The sequence below is a fragment of the Colletotrichum spaethianum genome (assembly GCF_022836535.1).
Source record: "Colletotrichum spaethianum MAFF 239500 DNA, contig04, whole genome shotgun sequence".
Classification (NCBI taxonomy): Eukaryota; Fungi; Ascomycota; class Sordariomycetes; order Glomerellales; family Glomerellaceae; genus Colletotrichum; species Colletotrichum spaethianum.
In genome coordinates, this window is record NW_026054774.1 from 1624920 (window position 1) to 1645844 (window position 20925).

The window sequence follows — 20925 nt, forward strand, 5'->3', positions numbered from 1 at the left end:
TAAAACATCTGGTCCACAAACGTACACCCACCGGCACAGCACACTCACTCGTCACCACGCACCCACAAACCCCCCTTAGGGAAGAGCTCCTTACCAAAAATGGATGATGTCAATATTTGAAATGGAAAACGCGACTCGATGATTCAATTGCATGAGACGTGGACTTGTACGGGGCATTTTTTGACTAGACCACATGGCCTCCCTCCATGGACTAGGTGCGCAGGGTACACAGGGCCCAAGTTGCGCTTTCAATCCAATGTTCTCGCCTCCCCTTTTGGTGGCTTTGGTATTAAATAAGAAAGGGTATTACAAGTGATGCCGCCCCCTCCTTTTGTCTTCGGACTCTTAAACCCCCTACAACTTGGCTGTTGGCATGTTGGGTTCTGAGCTTAGTCACAAATCGCGATCAACCCAGCTCTGGATCATGCCGGCAGGTGATGCCTCGTAGTGCTTCAGGCTGACCTTGCCCGACGCCTCGTCCAGGAAGGTGTTGGCCTGGACAAAAACCTTGCGGGGCTGCTTGTTCTTCAGAACGACGTTCCTGGCCTTGGTGCCCCAGAAGTCCATGTCAACGTTGGTCATCTCCTTGTAGAAAGCGGTGCCGTTCTCGACGTCGGCGGTGGCCTTGTACACGTGAAGCTTCTGGAGGTACTTGCCCACAGCTATGAGGAGTTAGCATCTTCATATCCCTGAATCTCGTAGGGTCGCTAAGAACTAACCATCACGACCAGTAGTCAGAATCTTGGAGCGGTCGAGCTTGATCTCGAGATCAGACAGGTCGTCGTTCTTGTACTCCAACTTGCAGAAGTCATCGCCGGCTTGAAGGAAGCACTTCAGAATGGTCAGTACAAGATCAAGTATCAATCCACAACGTCACCACTAACCTGCAAGATAGAGAAGCGAGCCTGGGAGTGCGCTTGACCCCACTTCTGGCTCTTGGGATCCCACATCTCGAGAGAGACAAGACCGGCGCGGGCCATCTGCAGGTACGCAGCGTACAGGACGTTGCCGGCCTCGTTGTTAATGTCTGTAGTTCCGTCGCCGAAGCCGAAGATCTTAAGAACGGGGAACTCGCAACTAAACCTGCGTCAGCCAAGAGGCAGTGAGAAGACGTTCGGTATCCTTACCCAAGATACATAGCAACAAGCTCAGCACGGCACTCCTCGTACGAAGCAGCAAGGCTGCCAAAGACGGATCCCCATGTCTGGCCAGGCTTGTACCATGTGGTAACAGGCTTGTTGGTCAAGGGGCTGATGGGAGGGTTCTTCTCGTCGAAGTTGAAGGTTCCAGGAGAAGTTTCCTGGAGGAGTTTGCCACAGCCGTGACCTGCTCCAGTTAGTGACAATCGAGGATCAACATCAAGAGGACTCACCAGTCAGCTCGTGCAGGCCAACCTGGACCTCGAAAGCGGGGTCTCTGTACTTATGGTACAGATCCAGGTCGGCTTCCGATATGAATGGAATCTTCTCATTGGGGGCCTTGGCGCTCAGAACGTTGCCAAGGGAAACGTTCTTGAAGCCCTCCGTCTGCCTAATGTCATCGTAGTTGGGGCTGGTCAGGTATCAGTATCGTCCCTGGTTTTTACAGAAAAAGACAGAGGCGTCAATCTTGCAATCTACTTACATATTTATTCCGGCAGGGATGCCCGAGCCTAAAAATGTAGGTCAGCGCCGTCTGAAAGCATGTGTAGGTTTGCACATACCAGCAAATGTCAAAACCTCGAGAGAGGTGAAGTCAGGAGAAAGGAACTTGTCCTTTTCGAAGTCCTTGCTCCAGGGGAGGAGGGGAATCAATTTGGGTGCAGAGGAGACGAGTTCGCCGAAAGCACGAGTACGCTCAACTGTGAAATGCTGAGCAACAAGATCTTTGTAATGGGCAGTTTTGAGACTTACGGTTGACAACTGGAAGCGGGTTAGTACTCCGTCAAAAGAGAATCGATCAGTGAACATACCTGAAGCAAAGCCCTCCCACTCGCCACGGATGCCTGCGGGGTCTCTGTATGTCTCGATGAAACCAATGTTTGACTCGACCTAGCCCCGAGTGTTAGACCAGATTGCTGTAGGCAATGCGTGCCACTCACCATAGGGCCCTTATCTCTAATCCAGTATCTCTGGCTGTCCTTGAAGTCAAGCAGAGAGCCGGACGAGAAAGACTTTGCATAGGCTTCATGCATCTTCGCCTGGGTCTCGTTATCGCTGTTCTCCTGCGCCTTCTTAATATATTCGGAGATGGCCTTCATCTCTGCGGCATAGTCGCCGTACACCAGCTTAATCGTCTTGCCTTTGAGAAGGCCATCCTCAAGCTGAAACTCGGTCTCCTTGCCGATATCGCCTCCCTCGGCGGGAACGCTGGTAACGGCAGACGCAATAAGCAGCTCAAAAGAGCCTTCCTTGGTCTTACGGAGACGGGTATTCTCGGGAAGAAGACCCTTCTTCTCCATCCATGCGGACACGGCCTCGATCTCATCCTGGGTGATGTGAGGGGAGTCGGGGTAGTATGTGGTCATGTGGCCCTTGTCAGGGTATCCGAGGTGCATCAAAGCTTGCTTGTCGGAGTTGAAGATGGCACCGTTGGTCGCCTTGTAGAAACGCTCAGCATCGGGCGAGGTGGCGGCAAGAGCAGCAAAGGTCTTTTCCTCGGCTCTGGGGATGAACTTGGCGTCGCCAAAGCTCTTGTAGTTGCCATTATTTCCCAAGAACTGGGCAGCATATTCGAGGAAGTGGGTCAGCTGAGTCTCATCGACACCAGCCTTCTGGGCGAGACCGTTCCAGTCGCCTCCGCTCGACTTGTGCAGGGCAATGATGAAGTCGTAGATGGGCTCCGACTCCGGGGACAGCTGTCTGAGCACAATGCGGCTACCAGCAAAAGAGGCTCTGGGGGTGTCATTTAGCTCCCGCACCCCATAAAAGCTTGGCGCATCCGGGCCCGGAGGTCTTGGTTACATGGCATCACGGAGGGAAAAGCTTTCTTACTTGCTGATGAAGTGCGCATAGCGCTTCTGCTTGTCGGTGAGAGGCTCAAAGTGCTTCTCGATCTCCAGTCTCACGACTGAAGGCGGCGCGTCAGCCAGGTAGTGGGTGAGCTCCTGGGCGTTCATGGTGGAAAATCTCTGCCGGCAGGGTTTCGCAAGCAAGGGGAAGTGGTTTCTAGGTCTGACGGTCTTGAGAGAAGTGTGAAGTGAGGGAGAAGCAACTCGCAAAGAGGTCAGTCTCTGGAGGGCGGAAATGGATGAAACCCGCATGAGGAGTCGAGATGGCACCGCACTGGTCATTGGTCACTGATGAGGCAGGTGCGGCGGATGAGCAGACGACAACTGTGTTCAGGCGCCGCCAACAGCGGGGAAGAGCCACACGAGCTGTATCAGCGGGCTCACCGTTTGCACAGTGCTCAAGCCACGCTTCGTGGTGCTCCGCAGTTGAAGCTGTGGCGCTTTGGGGCTTTGGAAACAACCATGGCTAATGATTGGCGGATGACGCCCAATTGGGGACCCAGGCTGTGAAGATGATACTTAAGCCTGTGTATTTCCTGAATGCCTCAGGAACCTGACCACCTCCCCAAACAGGCATGGAGGCAGGCCAGGACATTGGGAGCTTCAGCCACAATGAGGGGCATTTCTGGCACTTTTGTCAATGGGACGAATGAGTTATTTACAGAGCTTACACCAAAGCAGAAGGAGGGGCAAGTGAGAGAAAAGATCAAGGACATCCCCATGAGCACATCCCATCACACACACATCAGGTCGAGCTGACGAAGTCGTGCAGACACATACTATACTTCCCAACCTACCGAGGGGTCCATACGTGGGGGGGGACTAGGTGGGGGTAGAAGTCAGTCGTCCCTGTGTACTCGCGGGTTGACGTCAAACCACGCTTACGTTGCGGGCTCTCCAATGGTAGATAGTGTTCAGGCAAACAGTTCAGAGCCTGGCTTAGGTGCGATGGGTTAACTGTAGAACAATGTTGTTTCCACTACTCAATGCATCCCATTACTCGAAAATGTATGTTCGGAGCAGTGGATCAAGCCTAGTGACTGAACTTCTGCGGTAAGTGGCTGAGCAGCTCATCATCACGTATTGGTTCGACACTCAGGCGCTATTCAGACAGAATGGGTGATAAGCCCAGCCGGAAGAGAAGAAGTGGATTACATGACCGAAGTTTGATATGCCGAAGTAGGTATTACAAGCTCGATGAAAACTCCTCTAAAACAAGCTGTACCTGGGCTGCATAGAATAATACTTGTATTAGATAATGGAGACGACGTCGTTCAACATCGACAGCCCGATCCAACCCGGACGAAGAGATACACCCTCACGTTCCCGATACCGCACTGCTCACCGAGAGGGTCCGGCTTGCATTCGTACCCGTCTCTCGCAGACCGCACCTGTCGGGTATCCTTGCATGCATGGCCTCGAGGGCCAATGGGAGACATCGCTAGGATCGACATGCTTGCGCGGGCAGGCTGCATAGGTAGGCTGCAGAGCGCCCATCTCGAGGCTTGCTTGCAGGTTGCATCGTGGTCGGTTTTGTTTTGCAATGATATGTGACATGAACGACTGTTATGCTTGTACAGGGTACTTCTCTCTTGTCTCGATACTGGTTGTCATCATCTAGGGTAGGACAGGTATTGAAGCTGGCATGAGCGGCTTTGAGCGGTTGTCATTGCCTAGGACCTGAGATTGGTGGCTGCCGAACTTATATGCCTCATCTGCAACGTTGGGGAGCCTCTCTACACGGCTCGGCTGAAAGGATGCACGGAGGGCAATATACAGCAGCCGCCACATAGGCTGGCGTCGGTTTTAGAGTACTTCCACAGTGGAGCGTAGCATCCAGCAGGACGGGCAACAGGAGCGAGGTTTTTGTGTTCATGCAGTGTCAGCACAACACGTACAACAGAACTACGTGTCGTGTCAAGAGTTCATTGAGGGCTTTTGAGAGGAATGTGGCTGGATATGTGTTAAACTTTAGCGGTGATCAGGCAGCATCACTTGTTTGCCCCCCAAGCGCCAAGCAGCGCATTTTGTGAATACTTTGGTCAGGTGCTTTCCAGTGTATGCCGTGCAGTCGATCATGTCATTCTTCCATGTTATCTGTACTTTCACGAACCACAAGGATATCGGCATTGCTACACCTGCCGTACGACGGATGCGGGTAAACCTACCCGCGGCAGCACGTTGACTCGGCCGGGAAGAGGAGCCGAGAGGCGCTGCATACCATGTCGAGTTTGGCCGAGTTCTCGCCCGGGGAAGTGAGGAGAGATTCCGGGGTTTCCGAATGTTCGGACCATCTGCCTTGGCGTCTCGAAACCCAGGCCAGCTTAAGCGCCATGAAACCGAACACAGTGACATGGATTGCTCAGACCGAGGGGGTCGCCGGGGAACATGCGCCGTGCCGCCGTGGCTTGGTCCTAGAGGGTTCAACAAGTTTCACTCCTCGCCTTGCATTCATTGTTCGCCTCGGCCGGCTCTGGCGAGGCAATTGTGTTGTACAGAGTGTTATGTTGTGTGCATTGCGTCTGTACCCCCCTGGTACCTTCGTCATGGGCGGTCTGCTGTTTGACTTGATGCCTCGCATGGATTGACGCAGTGCGCCATGAGGGCTAGAGACGACTGATGATCGCACATGTCGCATGCATTTGACCCGGGTTGATACAGTCAGGTGGGGTTGCCATATCCCTCGCAGTATGCTGCGATTCGACCAGTCGGGTTCGTAGGCAGCGCTGGATTGACGCTATAACAATTGTTATACAGCCATGAGCTGGAAATCTCACACAAATAACTCACCCATGTTCGACGTGACGAGAGGATGGTTGACTTCCACGTTGACTCGACACGGCAAGCAGCCGGTGCGATTAGTGTTAAGTTCCGCTCATCCCTTGACAAACGCTGGCAGTGTGGAGTTTGGCTTTAAGCAGATGTCACGAAACCTGCAGCCGGTTTTCCCGCGCAGGAATTAGGATGGTTGATAGAGGCGCTACCGCTCTAACGTCCGTGAGATGGGTTGTGACGCAGTATTCGGTGGGACATCTACAACGTGGTGGTGTATCGCGAGCGTTCGTTCAATGTCAAAAAGCCGAGCCGATGCTCGATGGGGACAAACAATTCCGATGCATGGGCCAACAGTCAATTCCAGTGAACTGCATGCCCCACTGAGAAGCAAGTCAGCTGCCTCATCACGAGAGAGCGGTGAGAGGCCGACGACCGCAACTGTAACCGTACCTATTCGTATTGGTACTAAGGGGTACAGAGCAACACCTTGAGGCTTTGGAAAAGCAAAGTAAAAAGACCCCTCATCCTTGTCCGCTCGCGTGTTTGATTTCCCTGACCGTTGGCCTGGGTTCGGTGTTGGGGACCTAGCGGGGAGTGATCTGGAGTGGCCTGGATCACTTGGAGAAAGCGGTCGAGAGCACAGGAAATGGTGAGGGGAGAAATTGGAGTCTTGGAGAAAAAAACAGAACAGGCACCAGAAACGCCGAGGGCTGGAGCGAATTGCAGCAAGCAAACTGTGCTTGATTCGTTTGCAACGATGCTAGGACCAGGGCCTAGCGGAGTCTTGCGGAGGGAAGCCCTGTGAGTTGTGGAAAAGAGTGGACGAAGGAGGAGGCCGACTGTGGAGGATAAGAGGAGCGAGGGAAAGCCTCTGGCTCTTGGGGCGCATTCCGAATGGCTGGGATGAAGTCAGTGTGATGGATGGGGACTATGCTACTGTACAGTAAAACCACATTTTCCAAAAAGTCGATGGGGTCGTGGTGCGCAATGCCGGGCTTGCGTTGAGCGTCCCACTCGGAACTCCAGCCGAGCCGAAGGGCAGGGCAGGGCAAAGCAAAGCAGAGGACGGGAAGACGCCAGAGCCAGAGCCAGAGCCAGACCACTTGCACCTCACCTCAAGGTTGATGACGGAGAGTTTAGGGTGATGAGCACTTGCTGTGCTGACCCTACGGGCCCGAGGACGTGGAGTGCCGACTTGCATCATAGGTAAGTTGAGTGGACGATACATTTTGTCCTCGGTTCGGTGGAACACCCTCGGGTTGCAACACAGCTCAAGCGTGCTGGGTATGGTGTTCGTTTGGACGGGTTTGTGGCCCTCTCTCCAGGTAGGTATGGTGGTTTCCGCGGAGGCTTTGGCCCAGCGCGGTGCTGTTGGGCCTCGTTCCCAGCAACTGGCCGCAAAGTCGACGGCGAATGTTCCGTTCTGCATGATTCGTCAGTTTGGAGGGCGATAAGTTGGTGTACTATGTATGAAAGTGTAACAAGGAAAAGTGTAAAGTACAGCGGCTACATGTTGGACTCCGGTCGGCTAAGACGGATTTGTCGGATTAATCACGTTCGTCCCTTCCCTTGCCAGTGCCATCCACCACGTAAATCTCCCTGGGGATCCGTACGTAACAGCTCCCTGCCTTACCAGTGGCACCGGGCAAATGGGCACTGGATCTCGGAATCAAAATACAGGAAGAGCCACGCAGCTGGAGTAAGTACCGTAAGAGCAAGAAACGCTCGGCTGCACATCGCCGACCCATATGCCTGCCTTCCTTATGATGTAATAATAGCGCCTCGGTGCTTGCCCGAAAGCACTTGTCCGCACTTTCCCTCAGCCCGACGGGGGACGGAGACCAGGTCTGCGGGCAGGCAGGAGCTGCACAGGAAAACAGACCCGTTTGACGTTCGGGCAGGAGCCGGGGAAAGTCATTTCGAGTTGTTCCAGAGTGTTAAGGTACCGATCCCATCTCCCGCCGTCTGCTTCTCGTCCTCGACCTGACCTCGCCCGGCTTGCTGGACTCCCCAAACCGCCTTACTCCCCCATCCCGTATTCTGACTTGCAGACACTTGGACTGCTGTTTGGCTAGGCATTGCTCCGAATTCCCACCGGTATCATTCGCCCATGTGCCCGTACTACGTTGCATTGTTTGTCTCTTCTCTCTTCAGCCTCTCGCATTCCTGGTCAATGCGTTTCTGGTGTCCGCTACCCGTCATCGGACACTGTTCCCCCACCGAGACAGCTGGAACGTGAGATTGTCGAGGGCCGAGTTTTTTTCTTGCGTGTCGAGTGACCTCGCTCCTTTTCTCAAGCCCCTGCCCGGTTCAGGCAATTATCTCCTAGTGTCTGTTCTAGAAAAAGTGTGTCCCCCCACGCTGTCCACTTTCTCTCTCCCCTCCACAGTCTACACCTCACCCGCGGCACCCCCCTCCTCCACCCGACCCGACTGCCCTTGCTCTGCCTCCCCGCCATTTTGGCTCCTTGACCTATTTGGTCCCAAGCATCGTCATGTCCTTTGCCGCCGACCAACTGGATTCTCCTATTTTCCTTGACCGAACCCCGTTCTCCGTCCTCCCCGGGCCCGCGATATAAACTAGGTCCTGTCGTCGCCCGGTGCTGTCGCTGTTCGCTGTAACAACACACCCCCTTTCAGTCCTCGTCCGGCTACGACGACTTTTGACCTTTTGCCCAGGACAATCGCTTTTCCGGGACAGCCAACCCTCCGACCCATGTTCATCGTGGGGTTCTTGAAACTCTCGTGATGCCGCATGCATACGCACGCAACGCATCGCACAGTACAACCTATGAGGCGAGCGGTATCTGCACACCAGGCTTGTGCTGCGTACAAAGTTGCGGCATCGGCAATACATACGGCCATTCTGCGGGCATCGCAATGGTTACCGTTGCTGGTCTCCTTTGCGGTGCCGCCATCGCGATACAAACAGAAGGTACAGAGTAAGATCACTGATACAGCAAGCCCAGCAGCCTCGATTTGGTACCAGGAGTACCCAATCCACGGGTGCGGTCTGTCTCTATGGTTCCTGGGGTTGTGTGAGTCCCCAGTCCGATAGAAACAGGCAAAGACGATCGTAACAATCGACTGCACGCTGGCGCTGGTCGCTCTCTCCCGACGATCGATACCTGACGGTGAATTCCCAAAGGAACGGGATGCTTGTCTTTGGCACTCTTCGTGGGCACGGTTACCAGTCGCTGACTGCCATTGGGATGCTTTCATCCCCCTCAGAGAGAGTTTGGCCCTCCATGTAGAGCGCAACTTCAGTCTCCCATTCGTCCCACGTTTCCCCCAGATGCCACCCCTTAGCTTTTGGATCCCGCGGAGAGAAAGTACGTATCGAGGGACAGCAACTAGGAAGATTGGGTGCAGGGACACGGCTGTTTATGGATGTACCCCCTTCGGTTTTGGAACAGACCACCCTCCCCCAGTTACTAGTGGAGTACGGATTTCTCCCCGCTGGGTGCATGAGCTATACCCATTGGCTACTGTGATGACCAGGGGACGCCATCATTTGAGAGCCGGGTCAGTGACACGCCCCTCGTTCCCTACCCTGGCCCGAGAGAAGTCCGCTGAACCTGAGTCCAGGTACTGGAACCTGCTGAGCGCTGCCAGGGCGTTTTAGTTGCCGTCAGGCACCCCTTGGGTTCCCCGTTGGAATTTTTTACCTCATCGATCCCCCAGAAGCAGTCCCCGTCCTTGGTCACTTATAAAGTATAAGACAACGCCCTGCGTTTTGCTCCGTCACTTGACCTCCGATCTTGCAATTGAATCGTCTTCCCGCTGGAAATAGAAAACATCAGATCTGTTACTTCTCTCATCTCCAACCTATTCCGTATCCTCATATACCCATACCACAATACTATTTTGCTGGCTCCCCGGCTACTATCCGCCTCAACATCTCCTTCTCCGGATGATGCGATAGCGTCATCGACCGCCCTCCTCGAATACAATACAATCCCGCACGAAACCATGCTCTCCTACGACTCTCCTATGCCTGTCAACGGGCAGCCTCCCAAGTCCCCCTCGGGCCTCACAAATGGCGTGCAACAAGCTGTCGCCTCCAAGACCCAGCCCAGAGTGCCTGGAGTTCCGACCTCCGCAAACAACGGCGCACACGTCAACGGATCTCTCGACACCAAGTACCACCACATCTGGCTAGTTACCGGCCCAGCTGGCTGTGGAAAGACGACCGTCGCCGAGTACCTGGCCCAGGCTCTGAAGCTTCCCTACATCGAGGGTGACAGTGTGAGTGTTGAAAACCCGCCTTCTCGCATTCTGAGCTCCGTCTGACTCGCGCAAAAAAGTTCCACCCCCAAGCAAACATCGAGAAGATGGCCAACGGCGTGCCTCTGACCGACGCCGACAGATGGGACTGGCTCGTTGCGCTGCGCGAAGAGTCCCGCCACCAGTTGGCGGCAGGCTCCGACGGAGTCGTCCTTACCTGCTCAGCCCTGAAGCGCAAGTACAGAGACGTCATCCGCGTCGCCGGATACTACGACCGCTCGATTCTCATCCACTTCATCTACCTCTCGGCCCCCGAAAACGTTCTCGTACAGCGCGTGACAGCTCGCAGTGCTGCGACCAACCACTACATGGGCGCCAACATGGTCCACAGCCAGTTCCAGACCCTTGAGCCTCCCATGGCCGATGAGACGGATGTCATTAGTCTCGACGTCAGCCGCTCCCTCGAGGAAGTCAAGCGCGATGCTCTGGCCAACGTCAAGGCCGTGATGGAGGAAGAGGCGTGATCTATTAAATGTCTATAGCGGCGCACTTTGATTGGGTTTCGTTTTTGCGGATCATCCTACGGGATCATGGAGTTACGGGCATACAACTATGAGCGTTGGCTTTTGGATATTCACGGCGTCAGCATTGGGATCTGGTTTACAAAACCGCTGGCTTCGAAAAGTTAGCCTGCATACAGTGTACGGACGCTAGGGTGACAGTAGAGGGACTTGCGCCATAAAGGGCATCCTCTACATAGCCCGTTTAGTCAGTTGGGTAGGAGTCGTGCGACGTTGGGTGAGGATAATACATGGCAATACGGAATGTCAGGATGCGAGCAGTCCCAAACGGGGTTGGCCGTCAATGCGAACAGCAGCGATGCTGAGCTGGCGCTTGTTTTCTCGCTCATGCAGGGTCAAGGAACGGAGAATGCTCACTGGTCGGGGTCCGGCTGGAGGTTCTTGGGTTTCAATCACTTGCAAGTCTTTGTTGAGAATATAAAAAATAAAGAACTGATCAAATATCGAACTGTCACTGTCCCACCTGCTGTCGTACCTTGTGTGAATCAGCCAGCCTAATCCGGACCTCCAACCGCTCTCGACAAGGCCCTGTTCGCTCTCACCAAAATGGTAGTCGCACTGCCCCGATCGAGACGACTGCAGCCCACGGAGTGCGAAGCGTCACCTTGACCATCCGGGAAGTCTTCAGCATTGGTTCGCGTCAGCTCGGTGAAGGTGTGGAGAAGCCTTGGTCCGTCGTAACTGGGCCGTCACATTTTCCTCTTTTCCTACAAAGTACACCGAGATGGGGGTCGTTCATATGGTGGGCAGGGTGTTCGGTGGCCTTGTGGGACCCGACCCGGCCAAGGCATCACGCCGTCACCAACCGCTGCGGTGATATGCTTGTCAGACAGACATGCATCGGGCAGCAGCTGCCATCTTACAGGTGATCTCTACTGGGAACCCTTTTTTATTTTCATTTTTCCCGGAACGTACTACTCAACGGGTGCCTAAACAAGGTGCTTGCCCTTCCCCGCCCTTCCTCCCGTATCTACAAACCAGTTAGACCTTTAATTGTCAATGTCTAGTGATCCAACCCGCCCACCCACACCATGACTGCTCCCCCGGTCTGCGTCTCCGCGTCACGCGGCGCGGACACCGTCACTTCAACCCGCCCCATCGTCACCCTCCCTTCCTCAAATCTATCTACCTATCCCGTTTCCCTCCTAGGGTATCTCGCTCTCCGGTCTCACTCACTCACCCACTGCGACTCTGGGCACCCCCCATATCATCGGAGGTGCATGACCATGACGTCGGGCTCTTCCACGACCCTCCGCACCACCTCGGCGGCCCGCGCCATGGTTGCGCCGTCGACCACACGATGGTCAGCGCTCCAGCTGAAGTTGCACACGTGCTTCCTCACCACCCTGTCCGAGTCCTCCCCTCGAACGCCGGCACGGCGCGCATGCGGCCGATGCCGAGGATTGCGACCTCCTTGTCAACAATGACGGGCGACAGGTAGGTCCCGCCGATGTTACCAATGTTGGAGACAGTAATGGTACCGCCGCCCAGGTCCGCCGGCGTCAGCTTGCCCGCGAAGGCCGCCTTTTGCAGCCGCGTCAGCTCGGAGGCGATGGAGAGGATGTTGAGCGACCCGACATTGCGGATCACGGGCACCATGAGGCCCTGCGGGGTGTCCATGGCGACGCCGATGTTGTGCTGGCTGCGCATGACGAGGGAGGGCTTGGAGGATGAGGGATCGAGGTCGACCCGCGCGTTGAGGATGGGAAACTTGTAGAGCGCCATAGAGACAGCCTTGATGATGAAGGGGAGGTAGGAGAGCTTCGCGACGCCGGTCTCGCCGCCGCCCACCTCGGGGGCCGTCGCAAGGACGCGGTTGAGGCGGGTGCGCAGCTGGACGAGGCTGGAGAAGTCGACCTCGTCGGCGTATAGGAAGTGCGGGATCGTGAGGGAGCGCGTCATAGACTTGAACATTTGCTGCTGGGTGTTTGTGAGCGGGACGCGGGTCTCGAGTTGTGTGGCGGAGCCGGGCCCCGGAGTGGGAACTGCGCCGGAAGGCGGGGCCGAGGACGCCGCCAGCTTCTCCCCGGATTCGCGGCGCTTGACAAAGTTTTGCACGTCCTCCTTGAGGACTCTGCCGTCTCTTCCCGTGCCATCAATGTCCACAATGTTCACGTTTAATGTCTTGACAAGGTGCCGCACCGCTGGCGTGGCGAGCGAGGCATGCTTGCCCCTTGGTGGCCGCGAAGCTTCCTGTGCACCAGCACTTTCGGGTATGGCAACCGCCGGCTCTTGTCTTGATTGCTCCTGTGCCTGCTCTCCCTGTTGTGTTCTCGCCTGCTGTTGTTGCTGCACAGGGGGCTCCGAAGTGCTCGGTGCGGTCCTCTCCGCCGCCGGCTCGGCCGGGGCTGTCAGTGCATCGAGGTCCTCCTTCTTGGCCCCTCCCTGGATGTCAATGTCGACAAAGGGCTTGCCGACCTTTGCCATATCGCCGGCGTCGTAGTGCAGCTTCTTTACGACGCCCGAGAAGCGGCTGGTGATCTCCACCGAGGCCTTGTCGCTCTGAACCTCGCACAGCGGGGAGAACTCCTCGACGCGGGCGCCGGGCTCGACGAACCACTGGATGATTTCGCATTCCACGATGCCTGTCATTCGGGACTTGTTAGAGGTGTAATTAACTCCCAAGGTGTGGGGAGGAGAATTTTTGCTAACCTTCACCAATGTCTGCTAGTAGGACCGGTTTGATGACCCTCAGATGCCGCGTGTCATGGAACTGTCTGGAGGGGTAGACGCCAGCAGCTCTCGCCGCGGCCAGGCGGGCCACGCTCTTGGAGACGTGCCATTGCGTCCGGACGGCGCGCGAGCCGCGTTGCAGAAACATGTTGAGCCGTTTTTCGTAGAGTAAAGAAGAGGAAAACGGTAAGGAACGATTCGCATATTTTTTTAGAATTTCAGAGGAGGAGAGGAGAAGGGCACCTTGGAATGTGCGAACACCCGCTGCAGGACGAGCACGCTCGGCAGCGGCATTGTTTGTCCCCAGACTCGGCTATTCGCGGTGTTCGGCCTGTGAAGGTCAATCCATCTTCCCCCATGACACAATGCTTGGAAGTGCCCCGAGGGCAGCAAAAGGGTGGCCCGAGACCCGCAATGTCGGTTCAGTGTGATTTTTGGCTCCCCTCTCGTCGGCTCACTCCGCATTGCAGCGGCGGTCCACTTTCTTATCGCCCAAGACCCCCCTGTGGCTTGGAGGGTGAGGCGCAAGCTTCCTACCGACTTCGTGGAACGTCGGAATATGTGGCGCGAATTTTTCTACGGACAGGTGCCAGAGTGACCGGCCTCTCGACGATAGTTGGTATTATCCGAATCAACCCCCAGCCTCAGACGCAATGGCTCCCATCACCCCATTGCGCACAATGGCCATGTCCATGGGTCCCTCAAGAAGGGCCTTCTCCTGCACCATCTGCTCATGGAGGCGGCACCTGAGCACCTCTCGTCCATACCTGGCCAACAAGCCTCCGGCACCAGCCCCAGCCCCGGGCGCCGCTCCCCTAGAGCCGACGAAGCCCGAACTCCCTGGGTCGGCCATCCACGCCCCGCGAGCCTACGGAAAGAAGATCAAGGACTTCACGCCGCAGCCCCTGCCGCGGCCCATCGGCATGGCGCACCCGCCACATCCGGAGGACAACTCGGGCGTCGACAGGAGGTCGCTGAAGCAGCGGAGGGACGACTTCGTCGACTACGACAAGCATCTCGTGCGCCGCAAGGAGCTGTAAGTACTCAACTCACATGCCAAACTGGGGGGTCGAGCTGACTGGAGTCAATTGCAGAAAAGAAAAGATGGCCCGCCCCTACTTCCGCGACTGGCGCAACATGCAGTTCCACGAGGGCAAATCCTTCATCGCGCCTCCCTTGCCCTTCAAGGCCGACATGTCCCTCTTCTTCCCCAACTTTGTCGGCGACACTCTCGAGAAGAGCGCCAACAACCCGCGCGACACGACGCGGGCGCTGCTCGGCAAGGTGTCCGTTGTCGCCATGTACAGCAGCCAGTGGGCCGACGACCAGGCGAAGACGTTCATCTCGCCCGAGGCGAACCCTGCGCTGCACGAGCTCCTGGCCAAGACGCAGGGCAAGACCCAGGTCGTGCAGCTCAACATCGAGGACAACAAGTTCAAGGCATGGATCGTCAAGCTCTTCATGGGCAACCTGCGCAAGCAGATCCCCGAGCACCACTGGGGCAAGTACTTCCTCGTACCGCGCGGCATCACCAACGAGATCAGCGAGTCCATCGGCTACCTCAACAGCAAAGTCGGCTACGTCTACCTCGTCGACAACCTGTGCAGGATCCGCTGGGCCGCCAGCGGCCCCGCCCACCCGGAGGAGCGGGATAGCTTGGTGAAGGGCATGAAGCTGGTCCTTCACGAGTGGAACAAGGCCGAAAAGGCAGCGCTGGAGGCCGCCAAGGCCAAGGAGGTAGGGAGCGAGAAGGAGAAGTCGTGAGTGGGAGAAAAGTAGCTTTTTCGGGTGGCTTCGCAAGGCCAACAGCATGCGGCAGCCAGGTCATAGAGGGCCTGGCCCTCTTGCCTACGTATACCCGTGTTCTTTTAGTGTACAGTATGCACCAAAGATACCCTCAATTCGAGAAAAACGTCCAAAAAGAATCCCAAGAACGCCTCCGCAATTCCCTTATGCCGGTAATGTCCCCCAGTCGTAACGGCTTGTTGGAAGAAAGCAACGAACACAATCAAAACATCCAAAGAGCCGTCGTCATCTGAAACAAAACATGCCGCATTCCTCTCCCGCTGACTACATGAACCACCAAAACAAGAGGAAGCAAAATGCGATGAAGACGCCCATGATGATGCCGTCGCGGCGCTTCTTGGCTGAAATGCGGCCGATGAGGCTGTTGAGCCCGGGGACCTGGCTGGCGGCCATGGTGATGCGGCGGTTGATGCTGGCGAGGGTCTCGCGCTGGATGTTGAAGCTGTCCTGCACGGCGTATGCCTGGGAGAGGACGCTGTCGGCCATGTTGTGGCTGTTGTCGATGCGGCTGCGCTCGGCAAGCATATACTCGGCCTCGGCGGCCTCGGGGTTGTTGGCACGGTACTCATCAATGTCGGAGCGTACGTTGGTGAGCAGGTGGGCGCGGTCGCGGGCCTGGGCGATGGTGTTGCGCAGGCGCACGAGGTCGCGTTTGTGCTCGGCAAGCTTCTCACGGAGGAGGGCGAGGTTGTTCTGCTTCAGGGCGGAGGAGGTGAGGGTCGCTTCCGAGTCGAGAAGGCGGGAAAGTTGGGAAATGACATTTTCACGCTGGGGGAGCCATGTTAGTGATGATTGTTGAGGAGCCGGGAGAGGCAAGCTGGAAGGACTCCAATGGGGGATTTCCATCAGACTTACTCTGTCAAGGAGGTCTTGCAGCTTCGCTTCTGTTGTCCGTTCCTCCTCGGTGGGCTTCGCCGGTATATCTGCTACCGTCGAGAACTGGGAGTATGTGTGGAATAGCGTCTCTGTCTAAGGAGGCCGGATGTCAGGGAAACCTGGTGGAGATGGACATGCCGCTGAGGGTGAGGGGAGCCCGTACCTGTGTTTCTAGACTGCGCGCCTGTTGCCGTAGCTGGGCCCAGCCCGTGTTGCCCGAAACTGCAGCCATGGCGCCGCGGTGTTTGTTGTGGTGGGTTGTCTGTTTTGTCTGCTGCCCCCGAGGTCGAGGTGTCGTCTTGCGATGGGCTTAGGTATGTCCGTGTGTCTAGGACCGTCAGCAGGGACCAGATGCAACAGGGAGGAGCTCGGCGTCACATGGGCCGTGCACCTCGAATTGTTATGTAAGCGTCGAAGAGTTGCAGCAAGCCTGCAGTTGCGGGTCCAGTTGCATGTACGGATAGGTACCGGTAGTCAAGACGTCGAGACTAAGGCCATGAAAGGGCATGAGTGAAGGCTGAAGAAAGAGATTACTCGGCCAGTCATCAATAATGTAGGAATTCAAATCCAGGAACGCATAGAGGGTGGTGAATCAATCAGCTCAACAGCTATATGTACTAAGTTTTGTCCAGGAAACTGTTTACTTGTCCTCTATATCGTTCCCAATGGTTCCATCTCAGCTCACTGTTGAAGCGCCTTTCGTGCATGCGTTGCTCTGGATTCAGGGCCCCAAGGTGAGCAAGCACATCGATCGGTGAAGTCGGCTCGGCGCAGGGGCAGTCAGTCAGTGACAGCGGCTTTTGGGTGACGGCTGTGGCTCAGCAGCGCTGTGGCGCATGCCCAAACCCCAAGGCCCACCTCCTCCAATCACAGGTGGCCCCGCGCCGGGTACCGAATTTTTGCGCACAAACTCATAGGGCAAGTCGTTTTTTGTCCTTTCAAATTTACGATCGATCACCTCAGCCTCTCCCACGACGTGTCGATACTAACCCAGATATCCAGCGCCACCCCCCATATCAGTCAAGATGGTGAGTGACCCTTTGCTCCTGACGGGATTTGCGATGTTCGAATAGCCCCGAGACATTTCCCCCCGACGAGATTACGACACCCCGCGTCCGAAATCACTTTTGCCCCGACGAGAAACACCAAAACACTCATCTATAAGGAGAAGAACCGTTCCCGCTGACGAGAAGTTACCATGTCGCAGTCGTCCGGAAAGGTCAAGGCCAGCCAGCTCTGGAACAAGAACAAGGATGAGTTGACCAAGCAACTCGGAGAGCTCAAGACTGAGCTCGGTCAGCTCCGCATCCAGAAGATCACCTCTTCTGGCAGCAAGCTGAACAAGATGTGCGTTATTGTCCCCGTTCGATCCGGAAGCAGTGGAAGGAACCGAATGGTCAATGAGGAACGAACGACTGACTGGTGAATTTTTCTGCCTGCAGCCACGACATCCGCAAGTCGATCGCCCGCGTCCTGACCGTCATCAACGCCAAGCAACGCGCCCAGCTCCGCTTGTTCTACAAGAACAAGAAGTACGCTCCCCTCGACCTCCGTGCGAAGCAGACCCGTGCCATCCGCCGGAGATTGTCCGAGAAGGAGGCTGGCATCGTCACCGAGAAGGCCAAGAAGCGCACCGTCCACTTCCCTCAGCGCAAGTTCGCCGTGAAGGTCAGTTGAATCGGGGCATGTTGCGAATGGGTTTAGGGGGACGTGAGGAACGGCGAAGAGGACCGGGACATGACATTGGGATATTCCAGTACAATGTCCCCCCTCGCTTTGTACCTCGGTCTCCCGGATCTTGATTCCTCAACAGCACCCAACGCTATCAAGGAAACGTCGTAGCTGACAGACGATACAGGCCGCGTAAATTAGCCGACCGCTCCTGGGTTAGGTTTGGGGATAACGAAAATGGTCATGGAGGCGTAACACGTTTTTGGCACACGGGGATCCCGTATTACTCGATGATGCATTGCATGGTCACGGAGGGAAATTAAAGGGTTTATTTGCGCTTTTGTCATTTTCCCCCAAGTGCTGCAAAAACACAAATGGATTTCTCTCGAGACGGGTCAAACACATTGGCAAAACGAAAAAAGTCTGGATGGGGCTCGCAGAAATCCTCTTCTTTCTGTCTTTCTCACCCATACAACCCCCTTTTTCATGTTTTGTGGTGGGAGGGAGAGGTTTCCCCGAGTGTGTGTTGGTAGCATAGAGCTGCCAAAAATGTCAGATGGGGCCCAAAGATGTCCCGACTTCAAAAGTTTGCTCCCGTTTCCTCCAACGTGCTCTCTTGGAATTGTCACCAACCCCGGTTCTTGATACTCTTAATCCAATTGCCATTAGGTCTCCCTACACTCAGTATTGCCCTGACAAGTTGTCGGGTTTGATTCCAGGTTCCCCTTGTCTTCTACTGAAGCGTAGCCTCTCATATCATTCTCTCCTCGCACTATGTCCGACTGATCCGTCATTCCAGCTTAGTGACATCCATACCCAGGATTTGCCCACTCAACTTGTCTTCTGAACGTCGTCTCCGAGTTGGTTTGGATCTTTTTCGGGTTGGTCACGTTATGCCTCATTTTTGCGATAGTAGTTTGCGCTACCTATAGCTATGCTGGCATTCCCCTGATCTTCGCATGCGATTTAGCATCAGCGCGGTTCCCCTTTGTTCAACAGGCCAGTTGGAGCTATACGTATCGCAGGAAGCTCATCGGCAGAGTTGCTTTGGAGGTTTTCATATTCAGTCCGCGCTTTCGTCTTTAGTATCCTATATTTGAGGATATACCACGGAGGATGATATGGGAATGAGATACTCGTTAATCATCTATACCGCTCGGACAGTACTTCGTATTTCAGCGCTTCCATCAGATCCAAACTATAGGGATCGAGCTTCGGATTGTCCATATATTCAACACACAACATCTTCTGTTTTCAATGAGTCCACAACATGCATATCGTTCCCTGTTCTAGCACCTCAAGCTACATCAACAATCGTAGTCTTCATCCGCGAGACGCGACCAGAAAGAGGATGCTCCAAGTCGAAATTCTCTGTTTTGCAGCCACCACTCGCGGTGCAAGGCAAAAAAGCTTGGAAAAGAAGACAGTAGGCTGGCTTTTACTACAGCAGTAGACCAACCAGTTGAATCAGGAGCAGGCAACGTAATCAGCAACTCTATGATACAGATTAAATCCAACAGACTTGTCTAGGACGTCTTCATATACATCATTTGCCGGCACCCATATCTCCCACAAAGAGCCAAGGTGCCAACCTGCCCCCGATTGTCGTCGCTTTCCTGTCTTCTACACGTGAAGCCAGGCAACGTCAAGGGAAAACTTTCGTCATAATGGTTCGATGTTGTGCAATCCCAGACTAAGTCAAGGCTGCCGAGCTCAAAGGTCCTACGATAGACTCACCTCCTGAAATCTCCGTCACGATCACTAATGAACCATCGTCTCCGTCCTTGACTTTACACCCTTCCCTTCTTCGACGACACTCCTCCCCTTCCACGCCCCTCAAAGCCTCGAGAGCACCTCTCACATGTGCCAAGACCAACCCATGAGCCGTACGAGCTTTGACGACGCCTTGCCTCAAACCGACCCACATTACCGCAGTCCTCAACAAGTAACGAGGCAAACTTTGAAAAAATCGCCATCACCACCTGACTACTGATCCCAGCGCCACGGACCGAGTTGATCTCGCAACGCAACTAATCAACAAAAGATTCAAGCTTCTCGTAAACGAGCGCCAGACTCTCCTCTCTCTATCCGAGGTCGCCATCCGTCGGAAATCGTGCCCCATCCGACGACCTCCCGATCACATCTGTCTTGCTCGAAGCATAACGCCTCTCGTGTAAGAGCCAGCAAGGGAGGAACACTCGCCCCACCCGAGCTACCAACACGGTAATACGAGCCCTCGTGATGAAAGCCTTGAGACGAGAGTGTTCCAACACGGGACGCCACACTTTCACACGGCCCCTGAACATGACAACGTGATCGGGATTCTATACAGGAAAGGCTTGAATCTAGTGGCATCATGCAAATATGTCTAACACAGAATTTGCCTGTGAGGACTGATTATCTTGACAAAATTGTTGAAAAAGCAGGTGGGGGGGGGGGGGTCGTTCCGTCATTGCCTCTCTAGCACACACCTGTCAACAAGTGAGTTCATATCTGAAAGCCGAACTGATCGTCAGACCCCATCTCCGCAACAGAATCTCTTTATCCAGAGAGGCCTCGCTCTAGGAGAACACCTCCTTAACTGACTACCTGTCAAGTGACATTACCCACCAGCCTTCGCGCCGCCACATCCCGCCGCGTAAACGTCAAGCTTTTCCTCGCTATGTTGTTCGACACGAGTACCGTTGAGAACGAGCCTGGAAGTTCATTGGAGCCAAAGATCTCTGACGCCTAGCCCTACTTACATACGAGTGCCATGATTCCCATTCCCTCATGCTCCACGTTCTGTCTAGACTGCTTGCACCAACACCGCACTCTAATTCCAGATGGAGCTGGAGATGCCTGCTACGAATTTGGTTTCCAAACATACAGTGGGCTCATTAGTATCATGAGGAAAGGGAAACATCAGGCTACGTAACCCTTCTGGTGATTTGACTTTGTGACGAATTAGGAACGTGTCACTTCAACCTTGAGAGTTAACGGAACGCCACATGCAAGCCAGGGATAGATGGTGAGAGGCAAGACTGATGCACTGAATTCTCTTGGCGCTGTACCGCTATACCGATTCTGCCCATGGCCTTCTGGCGTGGTAACCATAAACTCATTAACGTATATGCATAGCGAGTCGCCCATCATAGCGAGCCGCCCACTTTTCCTTAATTCTACACTCTTCACCTTCACAACAACCTTCCTCTACGTACGACCATGAGTTCCTCTTCAAATGAAAGTCGCATTATCCTTGCAATTGAAGCTATTAAAAAGGACCCAAAACTATCCGTTCGAAAAGCAGCTTCTATCTATAAGGTCCCGAGAACTACACTTCGCGACC

The 20925-nt window shown here is 54.9% G+C and overlaps 6 protein-coding genes across 6 annotated transcripts; 3 read left to right on the plus strand and 3 right to left on the minus strand.

The window, feature by feature from the left end:
* Positions 1 to 393: 393 nt before the first annotated feature.
* Positions 394 to 3097, minus strand: ColSpa_02497 (putative dipeptidyl peptidase 4; the record flags this gene model as incomplete). Its single annotated transcript, XM_049268709.1, has 10 exons — positions 394 to 662; positions 720 to 831; positions 885 to 1077; positions 1128 to 1326; positions 1373 to 1551; positions 1624 to 1651; positions 1703 to 1840; positions 1952 to 2030; positions 2081 to 2873; positions 2973 to 3097. 10 exons carry the CDS (start codon positions 3095 to 3097, stop codon positions 394 to 396), a joined length of 2115 nt encoding a protein of 704 aa, XP_049124666.1.
* A 6638-nt stretch (positions 3098 to 9735) lies between these two features.
* On the plus strand, positions 9736 to 10514 carry ColSpa_02498 (putative gluconokinase; the record flags this gene model as incomplete). Its single annotated transcript, XM_049268710.1, has 2 exons — positions 9736 to 10011; positions 10071 to 10514. 2 exons carry the CDS (start codon positions 9736 to 9738, stop codon positions 10512 to 10514), a joined length of 720 nt encoding a protein of 239 aa, XP_049124667.1.
* A 1264-nt stretch (positions 10515 to 11778) lies between these two features.
* Positions 11779 to 13392, minus strand: ColSpa_02499 (lipoamide acyltransferase component of branched-chain alpha-keto acid dehydrogenase complex, mitochondrial; the record flags this gene model as incomplete). Its single annotated transcript, XM_049268711.1, has 3 exons — positions 11779 to 11917; positions 11941 to 13156; positions 13224 to 13392. The coding sequence occupies 3 exons, from the start codon at positions 13390 to 13392 to the stop codon at positions 11779 to 11781; spliced, it is 1524 nt and encodes a 507-aa protein (XP_049124668.1).
* Positions 13393 to 13897: 505 nt separating this feature from the next.
* On the plus strand, positions 13898 to 15008 carry ColSpa_02500 (mitochondrial ATPase complex subunit ATP10; the record flags this gene model as incomplete). The annotated part of the gene is made up of 2 exons (XM_049268712.1): positions 13898 to 14280; positions 14339 to 15008. The coding sequence occupies 2 exons, from the start codon at positions 13898 to 13900 to the stop codon at positions 15006 to 15008; spliced, it is 1053 nt and encodes a 350-aa protein (XP_049124669.1).
* Positions 15009 to 15314: 306 nt separating this feature from the next.
* On the minus strand, positions 15315 to 16158 carry ColSpa_02501 (golgi SNAP receptor complex member 1; the record flags this gene model as incomplete). Its single annotated transcript, XM_049268713.1, has 3 exons — positions 15315 to 15818; positions 15906 to 15989; positions 16090 to 16158. 3 exons carry the CDS (start codon positions 16156 to 16158, stop codon positions 15315 to 15317), a joined length of 657 nt encoding a protein of 218 aa, XP_049124670.1.
* Positions 16159 to 17124: 966 nt separating this feature from the next.
* Positions 17125 to 17603, plus strand: ColSpa_02502 (60S ribosomal protein L35; the record flags this gene model as incomplete). Its single annotated transcript, XM_049268714.1, has 2 exons — positions 17125 to 17273; positions 17369 to 17603. 2 exons carry the CDS (start codon positions 17125 to 17127, stop codon positions 17601 to 17603), a joined length of 384 nt encoding a protein of 127 aa, XP_049124671.1.
* Between the last annotated feature and the right edge of the window lie 3322 nt (positions 17604 to 20925).